The 26,947-nt window shown below is 39.8% G+C and overlaps 1 protein-coding gene across 1 annotated transcript in view; it reads right to left on the bottom strand.

Annotated features, from left to right (window-relative positions):
- mrc1a (mannose receptor, C type 1a) overlaps window positions 1-26,947 on the bottom strand; it is a 40,433-nt gene that overhangs the window by 1,371 nt on the left and 12,115 nt on the right. The window contains exons 10-29 of the mRNA XM_079864980.1: window positions 26,163-26,278; window positions 25,523-25,671; window positions 25,220-25,416; window positions 23,226-23,341; window positions 23,036-23,117; window positions 22,495-22,639; window positions 22,067-22,105; window positions 20,925-21,091; window positions 20,764-20,828; window positions 20,544-20,644; window positions 18,708-18,847; window positions 18,277-18,379; window positions 15,411-15,595; window positions 13,234-13,339; window positions 12,856-13,088; window positions 10,936-11,101; window positions 9,549-9,701; window positions 1,748-1,864; window positions 1,508-1,669; window positions 1,374-1,406 (exon numbers count right to left, since the gene is read on the bottom strand). Of these exons, the coding sequence (XP_079721106.1) occupies window positions 1,374-1,406; window positions 1,508-1,669; window positions 1,748-1,864; window positions 9,549-9,701; window positions 10,936-11,101; window positions 12,856-13,088; window positions 13,234-13,339; window positions 15,411-15,595; window positions 18,277-18,379; window positions 18,708-18,847; window positions 20,544-20,644; window positions 20,764-20,828; window positions 20,925-21,091; window positions 22,067-22,105; window positions 22,495-22,639; window positions 23,036-23,117; window positions 23,226-23,341; window positions 25,220-25,416; window positions 25,523-25,671; window positions 26,163-26,278 (2,575 nt within the window). The remainder of the gene's footprint in view (window positions 1-1,373; window positions 1,407-1,507; window positions 1,670-1,747; window positions 1,865-9,548; window positions 9,702-10,935; window positions 11,102-12,855; window positions 13,089-13,233; window positions 13,340-15,410; window positions 15,596-18,276; window positions 18,380-18,707; window positions 18,848-20,543; window positions 20,645-20,763; window positions 20,829-20,924; window positions 21,092-22,066; window positions 22,106-22,494; window positions 22,640-23,035; window positions 23,118-23,225; window positions 23,342-25,219; window positions 25,417-25,522; window positions 25,672-26,162; window positions 26,279-26,947) is intronic.

The following is a 26,947-nucleotide window of genomic DNA, read 5'->3' as shown; positions in this document are numbered from 1 at the left end:
CGATATATTATTCCCCGATAACAACCGCTAAGAACAGAAACACAGGCTCATCCGGGTCACTGAAGTCAGGAAAGTTTTTTCTTCGTGGAAGTTTTGCATTTGGTGAGCTAATAAAATATTACAACTCAGTCAAATCAATATTTTTTGTACAGTTATTTAATTATGCCATCCAGTATCGTGAACTCGCTCTCTCTTGTTTCATTCAAACGCAGCTGTTTGTTTGTACACTGTTGGATTATAAGATACAAACAATTTTAAAACAGTTTCATCTCAAATCAATATACACTGAACAAAATTATAAATGCAACACTTTTGTTTTTGCCCCCATTTTTCATGAGCTGAACTCAAAGATCTAAGACTTTTTCTATGTACACAAAAGGCCTATTTCTCTCAAATATTGTTCACAAATCTGTCTAAATCTGTGTTAGTGAGCACTTCTCCTGTGCCGAGATAATCCATCCACCTCACGAGTGTGGCATATCAAGATGCTGATTAGACAGCATGATTATTGCACAGGTGTGCCTTAGGCTGGCCACAATAAAAGGCCACTCTAAAATGTGCAATTTTACTGTATTGAGGGGGTCCGAAAAAGTCTTAAATCTTTGAGTTCAGCTCATGAAAAATGGGGGCAAAAACAAAAGTGTTGCGTTTATAATTTTGTTCAGTGTATCTTATCTCCATAATTATTTATGTGTCGAAATGCTGTGTAATAAGTGGTATGACTGTGTACAGTATCTCTTAAATGTCCGTCTAGTTTGATCTTGCCGCTGAAACTGCTCTCTCCGTTGAAGCTTTGCGTTTAAAGAGCTAATAAAATATTTCAACTCTGATCAATATTTCATGTATAATTGTTCACTTATGTGGCAAGTATGCGTGTAATAAGCGGGATAATGTACATCCAGCCGGTTGTTATCTCAGGATAAACCCCCTTCAGGTGTGTGTGTGTGTGTGTGTGTGTTATCTCAGAGTAAACCCCCTTCAGGTGTGTGTGTGAGTGTTATCTCAGAATAAACCCCCTTCAGGTGTGTGTGTGTGTGTGTGTGTGTGTGTGTGTGTTATCTCAGAATAAACCCCCTTCAGGTGTGTGTGTGTGTGTGTGTGTGTGTGTTTGTGTTATCTCAGGGTAAACCCCCTTCAGGTGTGTGTGTGTGTGTGTGTGTGTGTGTGTTATCTCAGAATAAACCCCCTTCAGGTGTGTGTGTGTGTGTGTGTGTGTGTGTGTGTGTGTGTGTGTGTGTGTGTGTGTGTGTGTGTGTGTGTGTGTGTGTGTGTTATCTCAGAATAAACCCCTTCAGGCTTCAGTCGGGTTTATTCTGAGATAACAACCGGCTGGATGTACATTATCCCTTACTTAATGAAATGTAGATACATACGTGGTATCGGTGGTTTCTCTGTTGGTGGTATAACTGAAATATAAAGACATATTTGTACATGTTTATTACTATTAAACTGATTGTAAAAAATAAACTATTAAAGTTGCATTTGTATATGTGCTTGGATAACTAACCTTTTGCAGTCTTGCAGATATAAGGCCTGTAAGCGCTGCAGTGAGCAGTGTTCCACATCCCAGTGTTCGACTGCACTTCCACACACTGACTAACACCATTGGGCATCCGGGGCTTCCAGTTCGTGTAATCCACCACCGTGTTATCAACCCACATCCATTCACCTGCAACACACACACTATCAGAGGGTGTTCTGAGATCATTGTGAGTATTGTGTTTGCTGGATTAAGTACGTTTCTAACCTGAATGACTGCGGTGCAAGCCAATCCAGAAGGATTTGATTCCATCCTGCATGACCTCCACATTCTGAATGATAAAATGGGATTCGACTGAGTCCTCGATACTCAGCAACGATGCCCCTGCAATTACACAGTTTTTACTTCTGCAATTATAGGTTTTTTTCTTTTATGATTTGCTAGTGATTAAAGTGGTCATGAGATGAGAAATCCGATTTGCCTTGATCTTTTGACACATAAGAGGACTTTGTAGCATTAAAACATCCTGCAAGTTTCATGGCTTAAAACTTCCTCCTCATTATAAACAAAGCATTTATTTAATCAAGCTCCAAAAACAGCAGGTTTTGATATTGGGTGACATATGACATAGCATAGGAAAATACATTTGCATATGCCCGTCTCCAGAGCAAGACATCGACCAATAGTTATACATCATCACACCATAGGCCCCACCCATTGGCGTTCAGTCTCTTAACAGCTGACATATACCTTCACTGGATGTGAGCGTTGCGTCAAAAGCAAACAGAAGTAATTATAATGACTGACGCTGTCTACACTGATACAGATGTGTGTTCAGATTATAATGACTGACGCTGTCTACACTGATACAGGTGTGTGTTCAGATTATAATGACTGACACTGTCTACACTGATACAGATGTGTGTTCATATTATAATGACTGACACTGTCTACACTGATACAGATGTGTGTTCAGATTATAATGACTGACTCTTGTCTACACTGATACAGATGTGTGTTCAGATTATAATGACTGACACTGTCTACACTGATACAGATGTGTGTTCATATTATAATGACTGACACTGTCTACACTGATACAGATGGGTGTTCAGATTATAATGACTGACTCTTGTCTACACTGATACAGATGTGTGTTCAGATTATAATGACTGACGCTGTCTACACTGATACAGATGTGTGTTCAGATTATAATGACTGACACTGATACACTGATACAGATGTGTGTTCAGATTATAATGACTGACACTGTCTACACTGATACAGATGTGTGTTCAGATTATAATGACTGACACTGTCTACACTGATACAGATGTGTGTTCAGATTATAATGACTGACACTGTCTACACTGATACAGATGTGTGTTCAGATTATAATGACTGACGCTGTCTACACTGATACAGATGTGTTCAGATTATAATGACTGACGCTGTCTACACTGATACAGATGTGTGTTCAGATTATAATGACTGACGCTGTCTACACTGATACAGATGTGTGTTCAGATTATAATGACTGACGCTGTCTACACTGATACAGATGTGTGTTCAGATTATAATGACTGACGCTCTCTACACTGATACAGATGTGTGTTCAGATTATAATGACTGACGCTGTCTACACTGATACAGATGTGTGTTCAGATTATAATGACTGACGCTGTCTTCACTGATACAGATGTGTGTTCAGATTATAATGACTGATGCTGTCTACACTGATACAGATGTGTGTTCAGATTATAATGACTGACGCTGTCTACACTGATACAGATGTGTGTTCAGATTATAATGACTGACACTGTCTACACTGATACAGATGTGTGTTCAGATTATAATGACTGACTCTTGTCTACACTGATACAGATGTGTGTTCAGATTATAATGACTGACGCTGTCTACACTGATACAGATGTGTGTTCAGATTATAATGACTGACGCTGTCTACACTGATACAGATGTGTGTTCAGATTATAATGACTGACACTGTCTACACTGATACAGATGTGTGTTCAGATTATAATGACTGACGCTGTCTACACTGATACAGATGTGTGTTCAGATTATAATGACTGACACTGTCTACACTGATACAGATGTGTGTTCAGATTATAATGACTGACGCTGTCTACACTGATACAGATGTGTGTTCAGATTATAATGACTGACGCTGTCTACACTGATACAGATGTGTGTTCAGATTATAATGACTGACGCTGTCTACACTGATACAGATGTGTGTTCAGATTATAATGACTGACTGTCTACACTGATACAGATGTGTGTTCAGATTATAATGACTGACACTGTCTACACTGATACAGATGTGTGTTCATATTATAATGAATGACGCTGTCTACACTGATACAGATGTGTGTTCAGATTATAATGACTGACGCTGTCTACACTGATACAGATGTGTGTTCAGATTATAATGACTGACGCTGTCTACACTGATACAGATGTGTGTTCAGATTATGTTGACTGACACTGTCTACACTGATACAGATGTGTGTTCAGATTATAATGACTGACGCTGTCTACACTGATACAGATGTGTGTTCAGATTATAATGACTGACTCTGTCTACACTGATACAGATGTGTGTTCAGATTATAATGACTGACACTGTCTACACTGATACAGATGTGTGTTCATATTATAATGAATGACGCTGTCTACACTGATACAGATGTGTGTTCAGATTATAATGACTGACGCTGTCTACACTGATACAGATGTGTGTTCAGATTATAATGACTGACGCTGTCTACACTGATACAGATGTGTGTTCAGATTATAATGACTGACGCTGTCTACACTGATACAGATGTGTGTTCAGATTATAATGACTGACGCTGTCTACACTGATACAGATGTGTGTTCAGATTATAATGACTGACGCTGTCTACACTGATACAGATGTGTGTTCAGATTATAATGACTGACGCTGTCTACACTGATACAGATGTGTGTTCAGATTATGTTGACTGACACTGTCTACACTGATACAGATGTGTGTTCAGATTATAATGACTGACGCTGTCTACACTGATACAGATGTGTGTTCAGATTATAATGACTGACGCTGTCTACACTGATACAGATGTGTGTTCAGATTATAATGACTGACACTGTCTACACTGATACAGATGTGTGTTCAGATTATAATGACTGACACTGATACACTGATACAGATGTGTGTTCAGATTATAATGACTGACACTGTCTACACTGATACAGATGTGTGTTCAGATTATAATGACTGACACTGTCTACACTGATACAGATGTGTGTTCAGATTATAATGACTGACACTGTCTACACTGATACAGATGTGTGTTCAGATTATAATGACTGACACTGTCTACACTGATACAGATGTGTGTTCAGATTATAATGACTGACGCTGTCTACACTGATACAGATGTGTGTTCAGATTATAATGGCTGACTGTCTACACAGATACAGATGTGTGTTCAGATTATAATGACTGATGCTGATACACTGATACAGATGTGTGTTCAGATTATAATGACTGACTCTGTCTATACTGATACAGATGTGTGTTCAGATTATAATGATTGATGCTGTCTACACTGATACAGATGTGTGTTCAGATTATAATGACTGACACTGTCTACACTGATACAGATGTGTGTTCAGATTATAATGACTGACGCTGTCTACACTGATACAGATGTGTGTTCAGATTATAATGGCTGACTGTCTACACAGATACAGATGTGTGTTCAGATTATAATGACTGATGCTGATACACTGATACAGATGTGTGTTCAGATTATAATGACTGACGCTGTCTACACTGATACAGATGTGTGTTCAGATTATAATGACTGACGCTGTCTACACTGATACAGATGTGTGTTCAGATTATAATGGCTGACTGTCTACACAGATACAGATGTGTGTTCAGATTATAATGACTGATGCTGATACACTGATACAGATGTGTGTTCAGATTATAATGACTGACTGTCTACACTGATACAGATGTGTGTTCAGATTATAATGATTGATGCTGTCTACACTGATACAGATGTGTGTTCAGATTATAATGACTGACACTGTCTACACTGATACAGATGTGTGTTCAGATTAGGGCTGAACGATATATCGTTATCGTATCTATATCGAGATATGAACTTTCAAGATATTACTATCGAAAAAAGCAACGATATCGACGATATAGATTTCCCCTCTCCGCGCTCGCCCTGCATACAACTCTGGCTGTCACAACAAACATCAGTTTTACGAGTGCCCTTGAATGCACCGCTAAAGCCAGCGCGCGCACACTACCAGGGACGTGGGAACTATATTGTGAGAGGGGGGGCGGCGTTTCCATGGTGACGCGTCATTGCTTGTCACGTGACACACCGCAGCAGCAACAGCGCTGAATGAATGATGATCTGCTTTTATGTCATTTTTCCTTTTTTATTCAGAATATTCACAAATGTGTTAGCTATGGCATGAAATATCTGATATTCCGATTGTCAAATACATGCAAGTGGAAGTATATTGTTGTTTAAACACCTTTTATAACGGTCGCGTTAGTTGAGCTGTATGCGCGATGGGCGCCGCCGTGTTAGTTTGTGCCGCAGACGCAGTTCAGAGAATCGGATCTGTTGGATTTACAACCTCTATGTTTACAACACGTGAATTCATCCACTTCTCCCGAAATACTTAAAAGTAAGTGGCTGGTGAACTGGGAATAGAATAGAGTAAACATTGAAGTTACTTACACAATGTGTATCTGATATGAATAAAACGTGTCGAATTATAATGGAAAGGATTATTATTACCTCTTCCATAGACATCAGTGTGTATTTTACAAACTCTAATGTATTGTTTTTTTAGTACTTACGTAGTCATATCGTATTGTATCGATATCGAGATATCTGGCATGAAAATCGAGATATGAAATTTTGTCCATATCGTTCAGCCCTAGTTCAGATTATAATGACTGACGCTGTCTACACTGATACAGATGTTTGTTCAGATTATAATGACTGACGCTGTCTACACTGATACAGATGTGTGTTCAGATTATAATGACTGACACTGTCTACACAGATACAGATGTGTGTTCAGATTATAATGACTGACACTGTCTACACTGATACAGATGTGTGTTCAGATTATAATGACTGACGCTGTCTACACTGATACAGATGTGTGTTCAGATTATAATGACTGACACTGTCTACACTGATACAGATGTGTGTTCAGATTATAATGACTGACACTGTCTACACTGATACAGATGTGTGTTCAGATTATAATGACTGACGCTGTCTACACTGATACAGATGTGTGTTCAGATTATAATGACTGACGCTGTCTACACTGATACAGATGTGTGTTCAGATTATAATGACTGACACTGTCTACACTGATACAGATGTGTGTTCAGATTATAATGACTGACTGTCTACACTGATACAGATGTGTGTTCAGATTATAATGACTGACGCTGTCTACACTGATACAGATGTGTGTTCAGATTATAATGACTGACTCTTGTCTACACTGATACAGATGTGTGTTCAGATTATAATGACTGACACTGTCTACACTGATACAGATGTGTGTTCAGATTATAATGACTGACTGTCTACACTGATACAGATGTGTGTTCAGATTATAATGACTGACACTGTCTACACTGATACAGATGTGTGTTCAGATTATAATGACTGACACTGTCTACACTGATACAGATGTGTGTTCAGATTATAATGACTGACACTGTCTACACTGATACAGATGTGTGTTCAGATTATAATGACTGACACTGTCTACACTGATACAGATGTGTGTTCAGATTATAATGACTGACACTGTCTACACTGATACAGATGTGTGTTCAGATTATAATGACTGACACTGTCTACACTGATACAGATGTGTGTTCAGATTATAATGACTGACACTGTCTACACTGATACAGATGTGTGTTCAGATTATGACTGACGCTGTCTACACTGATACAGATGTGTGTTCAGATTATAATGACTGACACTGTCTACACTGATACAGATGTGTGTTCAGATTATAATGACTGACGCTGTCTACACTGATACAGATGTGTGTTCAGATTATAATGACTGACGCTGTCTACACAGATACAGATGTGTGTTCAGATTATAATGACTGACTCTGTCTACACTGATACAGATGTGTGTTCAGATTATAATGACTGACACTGTCTACACTGATACAGATGTGTGTTCAGATTATAATGACTGACACTGTCTACACTGATACAGATGTGTGTTCAGATTATAATGACTGACACTGTCTACACTGATACAGATGTGTGTTCAGATTATAATGACTGACACTGTCTACACTGATACAGATGTGTGTTCAGATTATAATGACTGACACTGATATACTGATACAGATGTGTGTTCAGATTATAATGACTGACTCTGTCTACACTGATACAATATACAGATGTGTGTTCAGATTATAATGACTGACGCTGTATACACTGATACAGATGTGTGTTCAGATTATATTGACTGACGCTGTCTACACTGATACAGATGTGTGTTCAGATTATAATGACTGACACTGTCTACACTGATACAGATGTGTGTTCAGATTATAATGACTGACGCTGTCTACACTGATACAGATGTGTGTTCAGATTATGACTGACGCTGTCTACACAGATACAGATGTGTGTTCAGATTATAATGACTGACGCTGTCTACACTGATACAGATGTGTGTTCAGATTATAATGACTGACGCTGTCTACACTGATACAGATGTGTGTTCAGATTATAATGACTGACACTGTCTACACTGATACAGATGTGTGTTCAGATTATAATGACTGACGCTGTCTACACTGATACAGATGTGTGTTCAGATTATAATGACTGACGCTGTCTACACAGATACAGATGTGTGTTCAGATTATAATGACTGACTCTGTCTACACTGATACAGATGTGTGTTCAGATTATAATGACTGACGCTGTCTACACTGATACAGATGTGTGTTCAGATTATGACTGACGCTGTCTACACTGATACAGATGTGTGTTCAGATTATAATGACTGACTGTCTACACTGATACAGATGCGTGTTCAGATTATAATGACTGACACTGTCTACACTGATACAGATGTGTGTTCAGATTATAATGACTGACACTGTCTACACTGATACAGATGTGTGTTCAGATTATGACTGACGCTGTCTACACTGATACAGATGTGTGTTCAGATTATAATGACTGACACTGTCTACACTGATACAGATGTGTGTTCAGATTATAATGACTGACGCTGTCTACACTGATACAGATGTGTGTTCAGATTATAATGACTGACGCTGTCTACACAGATACAGATGTGTGTTCAGATTATAATGACTGACTCTGTCTACACTGATACAGATGTGTGTTCAGATTATAATGACTGACACTGTCTACACTGATACAGATGTGTGTTCAGATTATGACTGACGCTGTCTACACTGATACAGATGTGTGTTCAGATTATAATGACTGACTGTCTACACTGATACAGATGTGTGTTCAGATTATAATGACTGACACTGTCTACACTGATACAGATGTGTGTTCAGATTATAATGACTGACTCTGTCTACACTGATACAGATGTGTGTTCAGATTATGACTGACGCTGTCTACACAGATACAGATGTGTGTTCAGATTATAATGACTGACTGTCTACACTTATACAGATGTGTGTTCAGATTAATTGTAGGTGTTTACTGACAAGTCTGAAAGGAGCCACGGATCATTTCAGACAGAGGCTCAAAATGAGGGTTGAACATAATAATTTTTCCACATATTCTATATTAACATTATAAGTGAACCGTAAGAAACATATTTAAAAAAAAAATTTAAATCCATGTCATGAACCTTTTTATTCCAATGCTGTTCGAAACGAAAGTGAATGAGTATCATAATATAGTATCACTGCATTCATGTGGATTCTGTTTAAATTAAAAGAGATTATTTACTTAACAGCAAGCAATGCCTACCTATCCTCATGCACTCCACTGTTGCGTGAGCCCAGCTGTCAGACATGGAGGCCATGAAGGCGTAGCAGTGTCCTCTGAAAGGAATCCAGGTCTTGCGCTTCTTTGACTCAGGGCAGTTCCCCGGCATCTGAGGAGGGTCTGTGGGAGCAATGTCTGAAGGAAGGAACAAGGAATGTCAAGTACTACACTAGAAGTGTTTGTTTTAATGTTAAAGTTTAAAGTTTTAGCTTTAAATTTTATAAAGCGATTTTTTAAAAATTATGCAGAAAAGTGATTAAACTAACTGGAACTACTTGTGCATTAAATGGTTATAATTAGGTTTGGGAATCGAAAATTAATCAAAATTTTGGAATCGAATACTCGAGGTCTGGAATCTAATACTTGTTATAAAATTAAAATTTCGATTCCTCTTATCGATTCCTTTGTAAGCATTTCAATATGATTTCAAACCACTCAAGCGTGAGACGACTTGCGCGCTGTTTTCAGTTCTGCTGGCGTGTGTAACAGTATATTGGATCTGTGCAGCTCTTAAAGTGACAGCAGCCTAATATTCCTGCTGCCGTCTCTATAATAACACTAATATTCCTGCCGTCTCTATAATAACACTAATATTCCTGCCGTCTCTATAATAACACTAATTAAACAACAAAAGACAAAGAGAAAATTCACTCATTCTTGACTGAATAACTTTTGTAACTATATTTGTAATGTATATTTTACTTATAAATTGCCGCGTTATTTTACATTTAACTCCAGTTTCTCTTCCTGAATACCGGAAAATCTTAAAACACTGTTTATTTCATTCGTATCTTTGTTCAGTTGTATCTATTTGTTGCGATTGTTAATTCTGTATTTGTTCTTTTTTAATTACTCAGTGTTTACTTGTCTTTAATAATGCTTGACATTTATATTAGTTAGGCTAGTTGTTTGTCTATGGTATTTTTAAACCACATGTAAACGTTCCTTCTTGTGTAAGTGTTCTTTAGCCTGTTGATTTATGTTGATATTCAGCTACAATTAAATGTTTTGCAATACCCTAACCCTAAATGTGAATGATATCTAAGTTTTTTTTTTTTTTTTTTTTTTACCTTATTGAAACTGAAATGAGGAATTGATAAGAATCTGAAATGATATGCAGAATCGAAATCGGAATTAGAATTGTTAAAATTCAAATGATACCCAACCCTAGTTATAATGCACACCTTCCAGCCAATCAGAATCGAGTATTAAGACAGACCATGGTATAAAGTAAATGATTTGCCATTTTCTATATTTGAGCTAACTATGTGAAGGAAATGGTCACACAAGCAATGCCACACCAGTTCTCAAGTTAAATTATGCAAGACAATCTAGATATTTATTGCATGCAGAGTTTTGAATGAAATACCTGGGGATCGTTTGCACAGGGAATAATACGTGTTGTTGCATGTAGCCGTTTTCCAGTCGCCATCCGTATCAATATATACACACGCTAAATTGTTTTTGGGCTCTCCTGCTGCCCATTTGCTGTATCTCAGAAGCCAGTTGTCCACCCAGCGGTAACGGCCACTTGTCTGAAGCAAACAAATTTAATTCGTTAGACTTTAAAAACAAGTCTTTGCACTCTGGCAGCGAACATGATTTTGACATTTAGTCAACATCTTTTATGTGTCCTGGAACAACATTTCCTGTTCTTAACCCTAATCCTGAACCCTAAGCATAACCTATTCCTCCAACCCTTTTCCCAATGTTTTTTATCCCCTCCATGTCTGTCACCTCGCCACTGTCACCTTTTGGCTTGCTTAGTTAATATTCAACAAAATTATTGACACTATTGGATGTGAAGTGAACTCGGCTGGACGATGACAAGGATCTTTGTCAAATATCTTACTATTTGGGTTGTGCAAAATGACCAAGGCGCCCTGTATAATTAATTAGGCTGTGTCAGGAAGAATGATCTACTTTAAAAGTCACCAACTACCAAAACAACATGTCTACACTAGACGCGAGAGGAGGGACGCAACTAAAGCGAAGAGAATCCTTGGATGTGGCGCCATTATCAAAATAGTAATAGTAATTAGTAATCCAAAAGTAATCCATTCAGAAATAAAAAATCATTTTAAAGCTACACTGTGTAACTTTTTAAGCTGATTCTTAGCAAAAAACACTTTGTTCTATCAAAAGTACATGTGCTCATTCATGTGTAATTACTTCCACCAACTAATTAAGTATTCTCGTAAGCGTAAAATCTGCCATTTATAATACATACGAGCGAGTCGCTCGAATGGTGGAAGCCATGTTGCGCCTCCATCTTGAAAATACATTCGCCAAAGAGGGACATACCTGGAAATTCAAGCTTTGCCTGTCGCGTTTTACACTCAGTGACACCGTGACGAATGCGAGGGGGAGATTACTCGCGACTGCCGGCAGATTTGAAAGATTGCTGAAGATGGAGGATCACACCTATTCTCGAGGACATGTAGCAGAGTCGCCAAGGAAGCGAAAGAGAGAATTAAAACGTCAACGCGACAGGCAAATCAGCAAGACCAAAGTCAACACTGGAGTAACTTTTCCCAGATGGAAAGAGCTCATGAGGAGCAAAGATTTTTAAACGGACGCCGAAGTTGCTTGCTTTCTTCTCGACAGGTAATTCAGCCTATTTGTGTAAATTCGAAGTTTTATAGTTGCTTGTAGGAGTTAAAACGCCCTCGGAATTGAAAGGAACAGAAACTAATATCCACTGGGTAGTCATATACAATTTCACCGCTAGATGGGGGGAAATATCACACAGTGTAGCTTTAATGTAACTATAATCTGATTACCAATTATTCTCACTGTACTTGAACACAGTTTTATAGGGCCTGTCTCAAACACACAGCTGGAGGCTCTACTGTGGATCTGTTGCGAAATTTGTTGCAAGGTTCTAAGTCTAAAATGAAGGTCACCTAACATTAACTTCTTGTTTATTGAACTGTTGTATAAAATCAATATATCACATTTTCAATCGTGCTGATTTTCGGAAAAATACACTACATCCTGATTTAAATATTAAAAACAAATACTCATAAAAGAGTAATTCCAGAGTAATTCTGCCCCGTTAATTCCCGTGATGAGGTGGACGAGGCTCTTTTTCTGTTATAAGCCCCTTCTGTTATTCCAGGATCAACAAGGATGTTAATCTAGGAAATATTTATCATTTGGCAAAATCTTTGTAACCCATGTTACACACTCACGCACATGCTATGTTAGCATTTTATAATTAGCTTGACATAATTAGCTTTTTTATTTCTTTTTTTTTTTGTAATGCATTTTAAAGTTTACTGTGTACCAAGTTGCTGTTGAGGCCGATCCACAGAGGCTCCTTCAGTTTGCTGACTCTGAGGATGGTGTACGCTTGGCTGATGGAGTCCAGCACACTGGCCAGGTCAGCATCGTCTGCTTTACACTGTCTCCTCGCTTCATCCCAGCTCATTTTCTCCATCTGCACCTTGTATGAATCATTTCCCAGTGTGAAAAAATGTTGTGGCGTTACTGTGCTCACAGGACGAGGCAGCTGAGAGTCTATAACACCAAGGTTACACACAGGTCATATACATTAGGTGAAATGAGCACTGACATGGTTTAACAATTACTGATTTGTGTTATAATGTAAGTGATAACATGATACTAACTAAAATCATTGTATAAATGGATAATCCCCTCTAACCTGTTGTCCTCTTGCAGATGAAACCTCTTTCATCTCTACAGATTTCTACTTTCCACGCTCCTGTCATCTTTCCTGGGTTTCTAACCATGACGACACAGTCACAGTTCTGGATGGAACAGAGTTCAGATTAATTAACTCAGCATTTAAAAAAGCAACCAAACAAACATACGTAAGTTGCTGTAATTATACGAGGTAACTGAGTTCGACAACAACTGACTGTAAAACTCTGTCTCTTGCTGTTGTTAATACTGCTTACAGGCAAGTTTAAAGGGGTCGTTTAAAATTATGTTTCTCAATAGTTTATATAGTTTCCAAAGTGTTTTGCACCAAAAAGTCCAATATTAGCAAAATTATAATTTTCCATCCTCATTTGGATGGAAACTCTCTGTGAAGAACAATCAATCTCAAGGGGTGTGGCCTCTTGCAGAAACTGCTGTGATTGGCTAACTTCATCGCACCGTATCCACGCCCTCCTTTGCAGCAGGTCACGTGTTTTGATACTGGAGATGGCAAGTGCTGTGATAGAGCCGTATATGTTTTAGAAGATATCAAAATGACAGAGTGTATTAATTTTACTAGCAGCACTCAAACAATGATATGGGTTTTTGGGTGATTTCTGGGAGGCTTTTGATTGGTTTTGACTTGGTTTGGTTTTGGGTGTGTTTTTTATCATGATTTGAGCATTTTATTAGACAGTTGTTGTCAGATTTCATTGGTGATTTGATTTCAAATATGAAATTTAATCATAAAATTGGAACAGCTTTGGAGTTTCCTCATTCCTCATTCCTCATAGGAGCTGCACATGGCCACCGAGTGAAATGACTTGCCTTAAGTTCTTCTTAGGACGTGCTGTCTTTCATGTATCACGTGTCTTGTGGTCATAAAAACATATAAAGACAGTAAAAATTTTATTTTCCGTGTTCCTGATTTTTAATAATTTTTTTTTTTTGACACAAATGTCAGGTAAACAACAAAAGAATATAAATAATTTTCGGTCAGATTTGCTTGTGTCACGTGTCCTTTGTCTGGTCACAAGTAGAACAACTCTTAGACATCGAAATTTTTAGTCAAGTGATTTCTAAGAGGCATTTCTATGCAACAGAAAAAAGTGTGCTTCACAAGAAAAACTGTATTGTTTTCAGTCAGATTTGGATTTGGATCATTTTCGTAATGTTTTGTATGTCTGACATAAACATCTCTGGCCCTATTTTAACGATCTGAAACGCAAGTATCAAAAGCAAAACACAAGTAACTTTGTGGGCGGGTCTCGGGCGCTGTTGCTATTATACCGGCGGGATAAATGACTCTTGCGCCCGAAGCAAATCTAAAATGTGTTGGTCTGAAGTCGCTTCATTACTCATAGGTGTGGTTTGGGCGTAACGTGAAATAAACCAATCAGAGCGTCATCTCACATTCCCTTTAAGAGCAGGCGCGCTTGTTCCATGGCGGATTGCTATTATAACGGCAGATTTGCCAGACGCATGCCAGGAGCGGTTCACAGCGAGGAGACCGACGTTCTCATCAGGGCCGTAAAACACAGAGAAGTGACATTGGGGATGGAGAAACACACCCAAATTAGCTTCGGTTAAACAGGCGTATGATAATTTGGGTAAATGTGTAACTAGATTTATGCCTATTTTTCACATCTTCATGGACACAACAATGATTTCCCTCGTGTGGAATATTGTTCCTTGTAATTATGTATGGTTTGCAAAAATGGCAACTGATGCGTCTGTGTGTAGATGAGAGAAGCAAAGTGTGTGCGCCTTGTGCACACGCTACATTATGGCCAAGCATGCGCCCTTAAAATAGCATCTGAATAACATGTGCAACGCGCCACTGACTTTAGACGAGGTTTCTCCTGGTCAGTGGCGGAATTGTTTTCTGAAACTGCAAAATAGCACCAGGGAACGTTTGTGCCGGAACACGCCTCCTCTTTTCGCTGAACCGCCCCCGGGAGCGCAAGTTCATTCTCTAATTTACTGACGTGCGTCTGTGGAGGGAAAAGTCTGCTGTGCGTCGGGTGCAAAATAGGAATGATAAATGCGTCGGTGTACAAAGTCAGTTGCACTGGGTGCAAGATAGGGCCCCGCATCTCAAAAGAGAAACTCTGATGATTCTGGTCATCTTTATAGATACTGGATAGCCTTTGTCAGCAATATGGTGTGAATACCTGCCTCTGAATCAAAGTAGCCATACATCCTGGAAGGGCCGTCTGGGACTGATGAAGGTTGACCCTTAGCCCAGTTTGTGTAGCTGACACCGATACCATCAGTCCACAAAAACCTATTCTCCCAATTGACATCATTCAAACCAATCCATACGTCATCATCTGAAGGCAGCATTAGAGTAGTAAGGAATGCTGCAAACAGAATCAAAAGGTCATATTTAATTAATTTTGTTGATCGGCTGGTTTCTTAGCAGAACTGTTCTGTTTTCTGTGTTGACAGACAAATTGCATGTTGTGCCTGGTAAGAATATGGTATTAAATTCAAGTTCAAGTTTAAAGAGTCACAAATGTAAATCACTTATAGTCATTAACGTTTACATACACTTAAGAAAATGGCTTATTCTAAACTTCTTAAAGAAAGAAGTGTTCTGTATCCATTAAAGGAGCAGTTTATTACAGTTGAGAAAAATAAAAAATAAACAAAATGTAAAAAATCCTTAACAATAGTAGCCAAGGGCAACAGGACTAAACAGAGGTAAAGAAACTAAACTCAAAGAGCTAGAAAAACACAAACAAGACGTGACCCCTGATGGCAGGATTGGAGGACCAAGGTGAAGCTGGAGGAACAAAGGACCAGGGCAGGATTGGAGGACCAAGGTGAAGCTGGAGGAACAAAGGACCAGGGCAGGCTCATAGGATCAAGGTGGAGCTGGAGGAACAAAGGACCAGGGCAGGATTGGAGGACCAATGTGGAGCTGGAGGAACAAAGGACCAGGGCAGGCTCATAGGACCAAGGTGGAGCTGGAGGAACAAAGGACCAGGGCAGGCTCATAGGACCAAGGTGGAGCTGGAGGAACAAAGGACCAGGGCAGGATTGGAGGACCAAGGTGGAGCTGGAGGAACAAAGGACCAGGGCAGGCTCATAGGACCAAGGTGGAGCTGGAGGAACAAAGGACCAGGGCAGGATTGGAGGACCAAGGTGGAGCTGGAGGAACAAAGGACCAGGGCAGGATTGGAGGACCAAGGTGGAGCTGGAGGAACAAAGGACCAGGGCAGGCTCATAGGACCAAGGTGAAGGTGGAGGAACAGAGGACCAGGGCAGGCTCATAGGACCAAGGTGAAGGTGGAGGAACAGAGGACCAGGGCAGGCTCATAGGACCAAGGTGAAGCTGGAAGAACAAAGGACCAGGGCAGGCTCAGAGGACCAAGGTGAAGCTGGAGGAACAAAGGACCAGGGCAGGCTCATAGGACCAAGGTGAATCTGGAGGAACAAAAGACCAGGGCAGGATTGGAGGACCAAGGTGGAGCTGGAGGAAAAAAGGACCACGGCAGGCTCATAGGACCAAGGTGAAGGTGGAGGAACTGAGGACCAGGGCAGGCTCATAGGACCAAGGTGAAGGTGGAGGAACAGAGGACCAGGGCAGGCTCGGAGGACCAAGGTGAAGCTGGAGGAACAAAGGACCAGGGCAGGCTTGGAGGACCAAGGTGGAGTTGGAGGAACAGAGGACCAGGGCAGGCTCATAGGACCAAGGTGAAGCTGGAAGAACAAAGGACCAGGGCAGACTCTGAGGACCAAGGTGAAGCCGGAGGAACTGAGGACCAGGGCAGGATTGGAGGTCCAAGGTAGAGCTGGAGGAACTGAGGACCAGGGCAGGCTCAGAGGACCAAGGAGGAGCCGAAGGAACAAGGTACCAGGGCAGGCTCAGAGGACCACGGAGGAGCCAGAGGAACGGAGGAGCAGGGCAGGCTTGGAGGACCAAGGTTAAACCGGAGGAACAGGGTACCAGGGCAGGCTCAGAGGACCAAGGAGGAGCCGGAGGAACTGAGGACCAGGGCAGGCTCAGAGGACCAAGGAGGAGCCGGAGGAACTGAGGACCAGGGTAGGCTCAGAGGACCAAGGAGGAGCCGGAGGAACTGAGGACCAGGGCAGGCTCAGAGGACCAAGGTGAAACCAGAGGAACAAAGGACCAGGGCAGGCTCAGAGGACCAAGGAGGAGCTGGAGGAACAGGGTACCAGGGCAGGCTCAGAGGACCAAGGAGGAGCTGGAGGAACAGGGTACCAGGGCAGGCTCAGAGGACCAAGGTGAAGCCAGAGGAACAAAGGATCGGGGCAGACTCAGAGGACCAAGGAGGAGCCGCAGGAACAGGGTACCAGGGCAGGCTCAGAGGACCAAGGTGAAGCCAGAGGAACAAAGGATCAGGGCAGACTCAGTACATAGCTGTGATAATGACTGCCGTCAATTCCCTCAGTGGCCAGAATGGTCGACACAGTCTTAAAGCCTTCCTTGAAGGGCTATGCTCATAAATCATACAATGAATTGTCCAAAAAAAAAAAGATTAATTCTCAATGTAGAGTTTGATACACGTATGGTCTCATATAACATATACCCAAATATCAGTCTGTGTAAACCCATGGGTACTTAACCACACACTAGAAAAGGGAAAGAAAGGAAAGAATTGTTCAGCTACTATTCCCCCTCCCCCCAGACAAAACTACAAATGGTTCAGTCCAATTAGGGGGTATGCTAATGATAGCCAAAACAAAAGGTTTGGGGGGATTCTTACAAGAAATAAAGGTAATTCTGACTGAAATTAATCTGGGTTGTGTAGTTTTTAAAAGGAATATTTGAATTGAAAAACATGTTGGAGCAAACGGACAAACAAAAATATCAGACTTATTTGAAATAGGGAAAACAATTACACAACACCATTCTGATTTATAAGATGGTAAATGTAGTATCAGGTAGTGATGTGTGCGTCAAGTCCATGTAATGTAACCATGTAACCTTGTAACAGGCGTTTTCTCTTCTTAAGCAGATTTCTCACAATAACCAGCTTTTTGGTGTGCATGTAAATGTAATGTAAATGCTCACCTTGCTCTTCATGACGCCGAATGGACACCAGATTGCCTCCATGTGAAACACAGTGGTCCCGAGATTTATGCCACGTCATCTTAGTATTAAAATACTTGTAACACTATTTGAAAATACAAGTGCTTTGAATTAGAATGTGCAGATTTCATGCAGGCCTGATCATGTAGGCCTGGTTTCACAGACAGGGCTTAATTAAGCCAGGATTAGTTCAGTAAGGACATTTAGGTAGCTTTTATAATGTGCCTTAGAAAAAAGAACATTACTGGTGTGCATCTTGAGAGAGTACGTCAATGGCACTGACATATTTTAAGATATTTCAGTGCAAGTTACTTTCAGCTAAAACAGCTCAAACATGCATTTCAGTCTGGGACTAGCTTAAGCCTTGTCTGTGAAACCGGCCAATTATGATTGTATGATGAAATGACTCTCACTCTGCCCTGAAACATGGTCCATTCTGGAGTACAGCCTCCTGGTGGCACAGTGGAGGGCGACATGGTGGCGTTGACAAAGTTGGAACTTCTCTTACAGATAGAGGGCAACACCACACCACAGTTGATATCATTCCAGAATCCTTAAAAAAAAACATATTGCTAATACTTTGTGCAGAGAATAGAGGATAATGCAGCTATAAAAACTTTATGGCAAATAGATGACATAATATTGGTGCATAAGAACACTGAATTGATGCTTTAAGCTTTTATAAAACTATACCCATTATAAACCTAAAGTATACTGTCAACCATATTGCTTGTCGTCCATATACCTTAAGCCATACTTTGCCTTTATTGTTGCTCTTTATGACATTAAAGACTGGAAAAACTGAAACTGTTTTTTTCCACATTTAACATATACCCGTTAAACAACCCTTATCAAAGGCAATCAAGTATGCTGATTACTATCAAAATCAATCATTATTATATAATCAGTGATTATTATCAATCAAGTGTATTTAATCTAATGTTTGGGACATGAGGTGTCTCAACAACCCATTAACGTATGGAGAAAACTTGACTGGACAAGCATGACTGAAGGCAGTGGTTCCCAACACTGGTCCTGTACACTGCACGTGTTTGACGTCTGGAGGTCCTGGGCTGTGTTTAACTCTGTTTTTTTATGCCCTTCCCTCGCTAACTTCCCTCCGTTTCATTCATTTGGATGTACGTGTACGTGTATGTGTCATTGCATAAGCTGCATGAGTGCCCATCACTGGCAGAACCCTTGAAATGTGTTTAAATGGAGCACAATAAGCCCTTGATGACTGAAATCCGCAATGGAGCTACTTCACTATTTACATAAAAGTTTTGCACACATTTCTATAGAACTGTATGTATGCTTGGGCTGTTGGAGAAAATATAAAAACAAGGGATGCACCGATACTACTTTTTTTCAGACCAAGTACAAGTACTTACATTTGAGTATTTGCCGATACCAAGTACCGATATGAGTACTTAATACCATTACAGTTCTTCTAACAATGTTTTATATTCATCAGATGTTTTTCCCTTTCTGACTGTAACAAAGTAAGTAACAAAGTAGCGGTGCGGTCGCGCTTTCCACTGGTTTTTAGACATGATATGTGAACAGCCCCTTAAAGTGGTATCGGGTGCGGTTGTATCAGGGTAGTTTTACGAGTACATGAGCACAGTATCGAACCGACACCCGAGTACTGGTATCGGTATTGGTGCATCCCTAATAAAAACGATATTGAAGTGTTCATATTGAGTAGACTCGTTTCCTCGATGGTCTGTCTAAATACATCTCTTTCGTCTACTTGACGAAGTTGAGCGCACTTTGAAACGGCGGCAGGGAAGTGCTTAGGGAAGTTTTGAGTGTGTGTCTACACAGCCTTGGAGTCTCTACTAACGAGTTGAATCAGCCATGTTTGATTACAGAGACATCACATGACACCATTTCCAAAATAAAAAATGTTGTATGTGTTTTGGCCGTTCGTTTACATGACTATGTTTTTTTGGGGACCTGAAAATGCAAACTTTTGAACACGATACAAAGTGAGATCGCCATCTACTGGCCAGGCAGCAGAACGCAGCGGTTTTATTCGTTTAAGCGGATTCATGTGATCAGGGATCGTTTTGACCGCGCTGTCGTCTGTACGAGAAAAATGCAAAGGAAAAACTTCTCCGTTTTTAGTACATTGTGGTCATGTGTTCCTTCCAGAAGCCGGTTGGAGTAAAAGGATTGAACACCCTTGCTTTAGGCCACTCTGACACACTACTCTACATAGGAACAGCACTGATGAGGAGTCTTACCCATACTCTTGTACATGGTCACACAGTTCTCATCATTATTGGCAAAATTTGGTTCATTTTGATTCCATGATGTATATACAACAGGTGAACCGTCCACCCAGCTATAAATAGAAAAAGAAAAGAAAAATATAAAACCAGCGCAAATGTACTTAAATTAAACAATGCCTAAAGTATCTGTTGCATAATAACTAGTTTATGCATCCAACTCTTTCATACTCACTTAAATGTTTTGTCCAACTCCAGTCTCATCCCGATGTAGTATTGACCCTCTGACTTCTTCAATATCTGTAAAACAGTGTCAATAACCCTACTGAATGATCATGCAATAATGTTATAGCATTAATGGGAATCACAGCATTAATGGGAATCACGGAAATATACCTGCTTCCATAAAAACTTATTCTCTGTTTGACCAGTGATGACGACGAGATCGCCGTGATTCCTCTTGCAGAACGCGCGAGCTTCTTCCATAGGCAGGAGGTCTTCGTTAATGAAGTACTGACTCTCGTTGTACTGGATCCAGCCATCAGATGTCATGTTATATTCCACTGTGGAATAAAAACAACATAACTTAGCATTGTCTTCATCTGTGAGTGTGTGATTTGCACTAGTCATGATAACTCGGACATTATTTACTCAGCCTTACATCATTGCATTGACAATGTTTACAACCTGTTCCACAACTGAAGCTCTATTCCATAACATGACCGGAGATAGTGAGCAGGAGCTGTCAACTGATCGCATTAAGAATTGCAAAAAAAAAAAAAAAAATGTTTTCTGTTTTCTGAAATGTTATACTTAAATATGCAACTGAGAGTTAAAGGCGGACTTCTCTTTTTATCACTCCATAAATCTGAAAATACTGTCAACAGTAAGAGAGAGAGAAAAAAAAAAACCATTTTCACCATTTATTTTTTATGTTGTTATATTATATATGATTAAACCCCTTTAGCATATGGATAGGAATATGTATAATGTAAGTGCTGCTGAGGTGAAGATAAAACTCATTTTGAGAAGACGGCCTTTACAGATTTGTATTGTAATTGAGATCTACACTTGCAAATGGATCAAGTGCAAATAAAAGCAGCAGTTAAAAGTGTGTTTTGGATGTTTAAAACAACACTTTATGAAACGCCAAATAACCCAAAATCTCAAAACTGGCCATGTAAAAACAGTGTCTTGCTTTAAGTTAGTAAGTGATGTTAAAAATTGCTCTGCATTTAATGAGCCGATGTGTTTTAGTCCCAGTCGATTATTCTAGATGTGAATAATCAATTCTATTCTACATATGCATTATCCACAAATTATGTTACATTAAATAAAACCTAACCGGTCTACGGTGTGGACGCGGCCTGTGGGGTTTGCTCCTTAAGACAGTGGAAATGTAAAAAAAAAAAAAAAAAAAAAAAAAAAAAAAAAATTACATAACATCTTAATTTAATGAAGGGCTAAACATTACATTTGGGGTTAGGAAATACCTCAAAAGAGATAATGCTAATGAATTATGATTATGAAGTACTAACCTTGGCTTGCAGAAGTCGGTGCAGGTTTCGGAGTTGTGCCTATTGAACAAACAGTGAAAAAGAGTTATAGTTAAGTTTATGTGCATGTTATACGGGACTAGTTTCATCAGAATATATATCAAAACAGAATTTAGTTACACTATAGTTTCTGACCATTAAACCGTAGATCTTTTGGACACCGAGTTCATTATTCAGTTACAGTGTGAGTTTGCATAATCACTGAGATTGAGAAACACTTCATACCTGGACAATAGGCATCCTGTAGTTACCATTTTTGTGCGAATTAACCCTAACCCTAACCTCACGTGAAGAACACACCACATCAGAACATTACAACAAGTGGCAAGTTTGCATTTGTGGGTATTAGTTTGCATTTAGACTCTGAGATTTAATACGCAGATCTATTTGACAGATCCATGCATGTGTACCTATTGGTATCTGGCAGATCCAGTCTTTAATGGTTTCGCAAGCCACGTCGTTCCACTTGCGTCCGTAACTAAAGCCCGTTTCTGCACAGTGCTCCAGGTTGTTGTAGTTGTTGGGTTCTCCGTACCCCCAGTTCTCAAAATCAGACTGAAAACAAATGCAAACACACATTCACACAGTAGATAGTTGCTATGATAAAGTGGACAGTTATATTTTTTAACCAGAAGCTGTAAGATAAATCATACACAGGAAATAATTCAAATCAACTCAAATCAATAGATATCTGCATGTTTATCTATTCGGTGAATAGTCATGTAATAATCAGGATATTTTCAGTGTTCTGACAATATATTCCTGTCAGTATGTGTGACTTTGCGTGGTTTTAAGCATTAATGCGACTAAATCTTGGGTTCTTTGGAGCTTAGAAAAAGGTCACAGATTACAGGCAATGCTTCCAGCCTTCTTTCCTCCACCGTTTCAGTCGCATATAATATATTAGACTTTGTACATTACATTGACTTCAATATAATGAGAGATACTCACAGGAGTTTCATCAGTCCACGCAAAACCCGAATCACTGTTCAGCATACTGAAGCCGATCCACGCCGTGTCTCCGTTCGAATACCTGCGGAACAAACACGTTTACCTTCATACACGGTGTTCTCTACATAATCATCATGTTTTACTGACCAACACATAATAATAGAGAGTTAGATCAGTATGAAACACTCACGGTAACTTGCTGAGTTCTCGTGGAGAGTGGAAGCTCACCAGGTCTCCACCAATGAGTCGACAGAAGCTGCGAGCGTCCAGCCAAGACTTCTTCTCGTCCGCCGGCCTCTGGAATACCTGAGAAGGAGAAACTGAAGTGTGAATTTCCTATGGCATTCAATGGACAGACATTTGCAGCGATTAAAGTTATTATAGTCATAAAAAGACTGCAGATGATGCAACAAAATGTAGTTTAACAGGAACGCTATTGTTCTTATTTCGTTCTAGACGATAAGCTGAGACGAAAAAAACACACTGTTTTCTCAAGAGCCACTGAACTGAAATCATTTCACACTTGATGATCTTTATACAACTGAACTGATTCCACCTGAATTATGAATTACTGTTTACTGTTGTCTTTTTACAGCAGAATTGATCATTACTTCACTGTTTATTACTGTAAAGCTGCTTTGAAACCATCTGTATTGTATAAAGCGCTATATAAATAAAGATAAATTGACTGAATATGTTATTTTCAAACAGAAAGTGCATTTGAACTGTTAGTATTTTGATGCGGTCATGATGTATTTAAAACATCTTATGATAACATGTAGATTACGTTATTTTTTAAAATCCCTCTGGTGATGTTCGGTCATTTCTGACCAAAATTTTTCATATACATTATGGGCCCTATCTCGCTCCCAGCGCAATTGACTTTGTACAGCGACGCATGTGTCATTCCTATTTTGCTCCCGACGCACAGCGGACTTTTCCCTCCACAGACGCACGTCGGTAAATTAGGGAATGAACTTGCGCTCCCGGGGGCGGTTCAGGGAAAAGAGGAGGCGTGTTCCGGCGCAAACGTTCCCTGGTGCTATTTTGCAGTTCCAGAAAACAATTCCACCAAAAACCTCGCCTAAAGTCAGTGGCGCGTTGCGTATGTTATTCAGATGCTATTTTAAGGGCACATGCTTGGCGTGTAGCGTGTGCACAACGCACACACACTTTGCTTCTCTCATCTACACAGACGCAGCAGTTTTCATTTTTAGAAAACCATACATTATTACAAGGAAAAATATTACCACACGAGGGAAATCATTGTTGTGTCCATGAAGATGTGAAAAATAGGCATAAATCTAGCTTACACATTTACCCAAATTATCATACGCCTGTTTAACCGAAGCTAATCTGGGTGTGTTTCTCCATCCCCAATGTCACTTCTCTGTGTTTTACAGCCCTGACGAGAACGTCGGTCTCCTCGGCTGTGAACCGCTCCTGGCTAATCCGCCGTTATAATAGCAATCCGCCATGGAACAAGCGCGCCTGCTCTTAAAGGGAATGTGAGATGACGCTCTGATTGGTTTATTTCACGTTACGCCCAAACCACACCTATGAGTAATGAAGCGACTTCAGATCAACACATTATAGATTTGCGTCGGGTGCAAGAGTAATTTATCCCGCCGGTATAATAGCAACAGCGCCCGAGACCCGCCCACAAAGTTACTTGCGTTTCGCTTTTGATACTTGCGTTTCAAATCGTTAAAATAGGGCCCTATATCTATATATGTGTCTGTTTTTTTTGTTGTTGTTGTTTTTTTTTAGTTCATTGGAATGGTACGAAACTTGGTAAAGGTTTCGGCACTTGCTCTGTGAACACAAACTAAAATCATGGACATAATTCGAAAAGATTAAACATTTTTTTACACTTTTTTTAAATTTAGATGTGGTTCCCAAGACATTAATACAACATTGTGTAAAGTAGTGTTCTCATGGGTTAAGCACGCTCCAGATTAGCAAGCGACATCACAGTCAATGGCCATACTGGTTACATCTGAACATAACAGCATAATAGAGACTCTGTAGTTTTAATAATCCATTTACAAATTTCAGGTTAAAGTTGATTAATTGTGCATGTTTCCCATAATGATGACTCTGAGGTCAGTGTTTGCTGGTTTAAACCCCCACTAGAGATCCCCGATTAAGTTTTTTAAGCATTTGATCTGTGTTCACGTGTACCTGAATGCAACTGCCTGAATCTTTCTTCATCCATCCTGACGCACAGGTGAGCGGTTGTGTTGTTGGCGGCTCTCTTGTTGTAGTAATACCCTCCGCCATTTTCTTACAGATGAACTTCTGTTTACTTTTAGAGTCCAGAACATCCCATAATCCCGCCGACGTTCCTGTCAGCATGGCCACGCAACCCTGGTGTCTTTCTAACAGACAGGAGAACAAAAGCTAAACTTCCCAACTCAGGCAGATTCAGACAGTGCAAGCATAACATTTACATTTCACTAGAGCTGTGATCATTGGTCCACACACCTGGCATGCCTACGTTAAAGTGTGTGAACTTGACTGTATCTCCGTTGCTCCACTGGAAGCGCTCCAGGCGTTCGGTGTTACACAAGCCGATCCAGAAATACTTCTCAGGCCTGAGACCGACCAGGCTAATGAGAAAAGCGTTCTCATACCTAATTGAAGACAAAACATTGAAGTAATGTGATGTGTGTGTAACGAAATATCATAACAAAACATTATCATGCCTCATGGACAGAGCAGATTGGTGGATCTGGGTTATATTTCACTAAAATATAAAATTTTGAACATGAACTTCGCTCGCATTCATTCATAACCCATGCATTTTTACTAAACATTCATTTACATATTTCATTCAGAGTCTTTTCCTTCCTCTACCCTTCATTTGAAGTTTATAATTTAGTATTTAAGGTTTATGTTATGTAACAGATTTTGTTTGATATTTTTTGCAATGGAAGTGTAATGTGAAACTTTTTTTGAGAGCGATTGGGGGTTAGGAGCCTTTCTCAAGTCATGAGAATCAAACCTGCAACCTTCGGGACACCAGTCTGACTCTCTAACCATTAGGCCACAAGTCTGCCTATTAAAGCACGGTTTGCATAAGCTGAGCCTTTAGTTCTGCCGTAGCCTTTATATTCACCATTACCTGTCGGCAACATCCACCAGTCGCGCTCCCGTCCGCTCACACTCCAGTTTGGCCTCGGGAAAAGTCTTGCTCTCCATGGCAGTGAGATAGCAGTGAGATCCATAGCGGACCCATCCCTGTGGGAGCCAGACACACATGAGGACCTCTTCCTCACACGTCTCGTACAATTACAGTAGAGAAACACTCTTTTATCAGCTACAAGTTTCTGGATTTAAATTAAAATATAAGAACTTTGACAATAGGTGACACTTTGTTTGGATGGTCCACTTTAGTAATTCTACTAACTAAATTTTCAACTACATGTCGACTTATTTTGCTAACCCTAACCCTAACAGTCTACTAATACTGTAATGAGAGTTAGTTGACAGTGTATGTACAGTAGTCAACATTTGAAGTGGATCTAAAAGATGTCCTGAGACAAGAACGGGTATTGTTCAAAATGCATGTGTAACTTTGATGAAAGGTTTTGATCCACTTCAAATGTTGACTACTGTAGTTCAAAGTTACTTACTACCATCAATGTGTAAACTAGTACTTTTGTCACTAGACTAATTAAAGATGTTACAAAACTATATGTATATATATATATATATTGACAAAGAAATACTTCACATGAGTAGCAACTCGACACCAATCAACACTAATCATCTACAATCTTGGCCAATGTTGTCCATGAAAATGTATAAACTCAACACCAGTATGAGTGATGATGTGTTAACTCTACAGAAACAAACTGTGAACAATCTATTTTTTATAATCTTTGTCAGTGTTAGTTAATAAAAATA

Source organism: Squalius cephalus (assembly GCF_949319135.1).
Source record: "Squalius cephalus genome assembly, chromosome: 3".
In the NCBI taxonomy this organism is placed as follows: Eukaryota; Metazoa; Chordata; class Actinopteri; order Cypriniformes; family Leuciscidae; genus Squalius; species Squalius cephalus.
The sequence above is the reverse complement of the archived record's forward strand: the minus strand, read 5'-3'. Positions and strand labels throughout refer to the sequence as shown.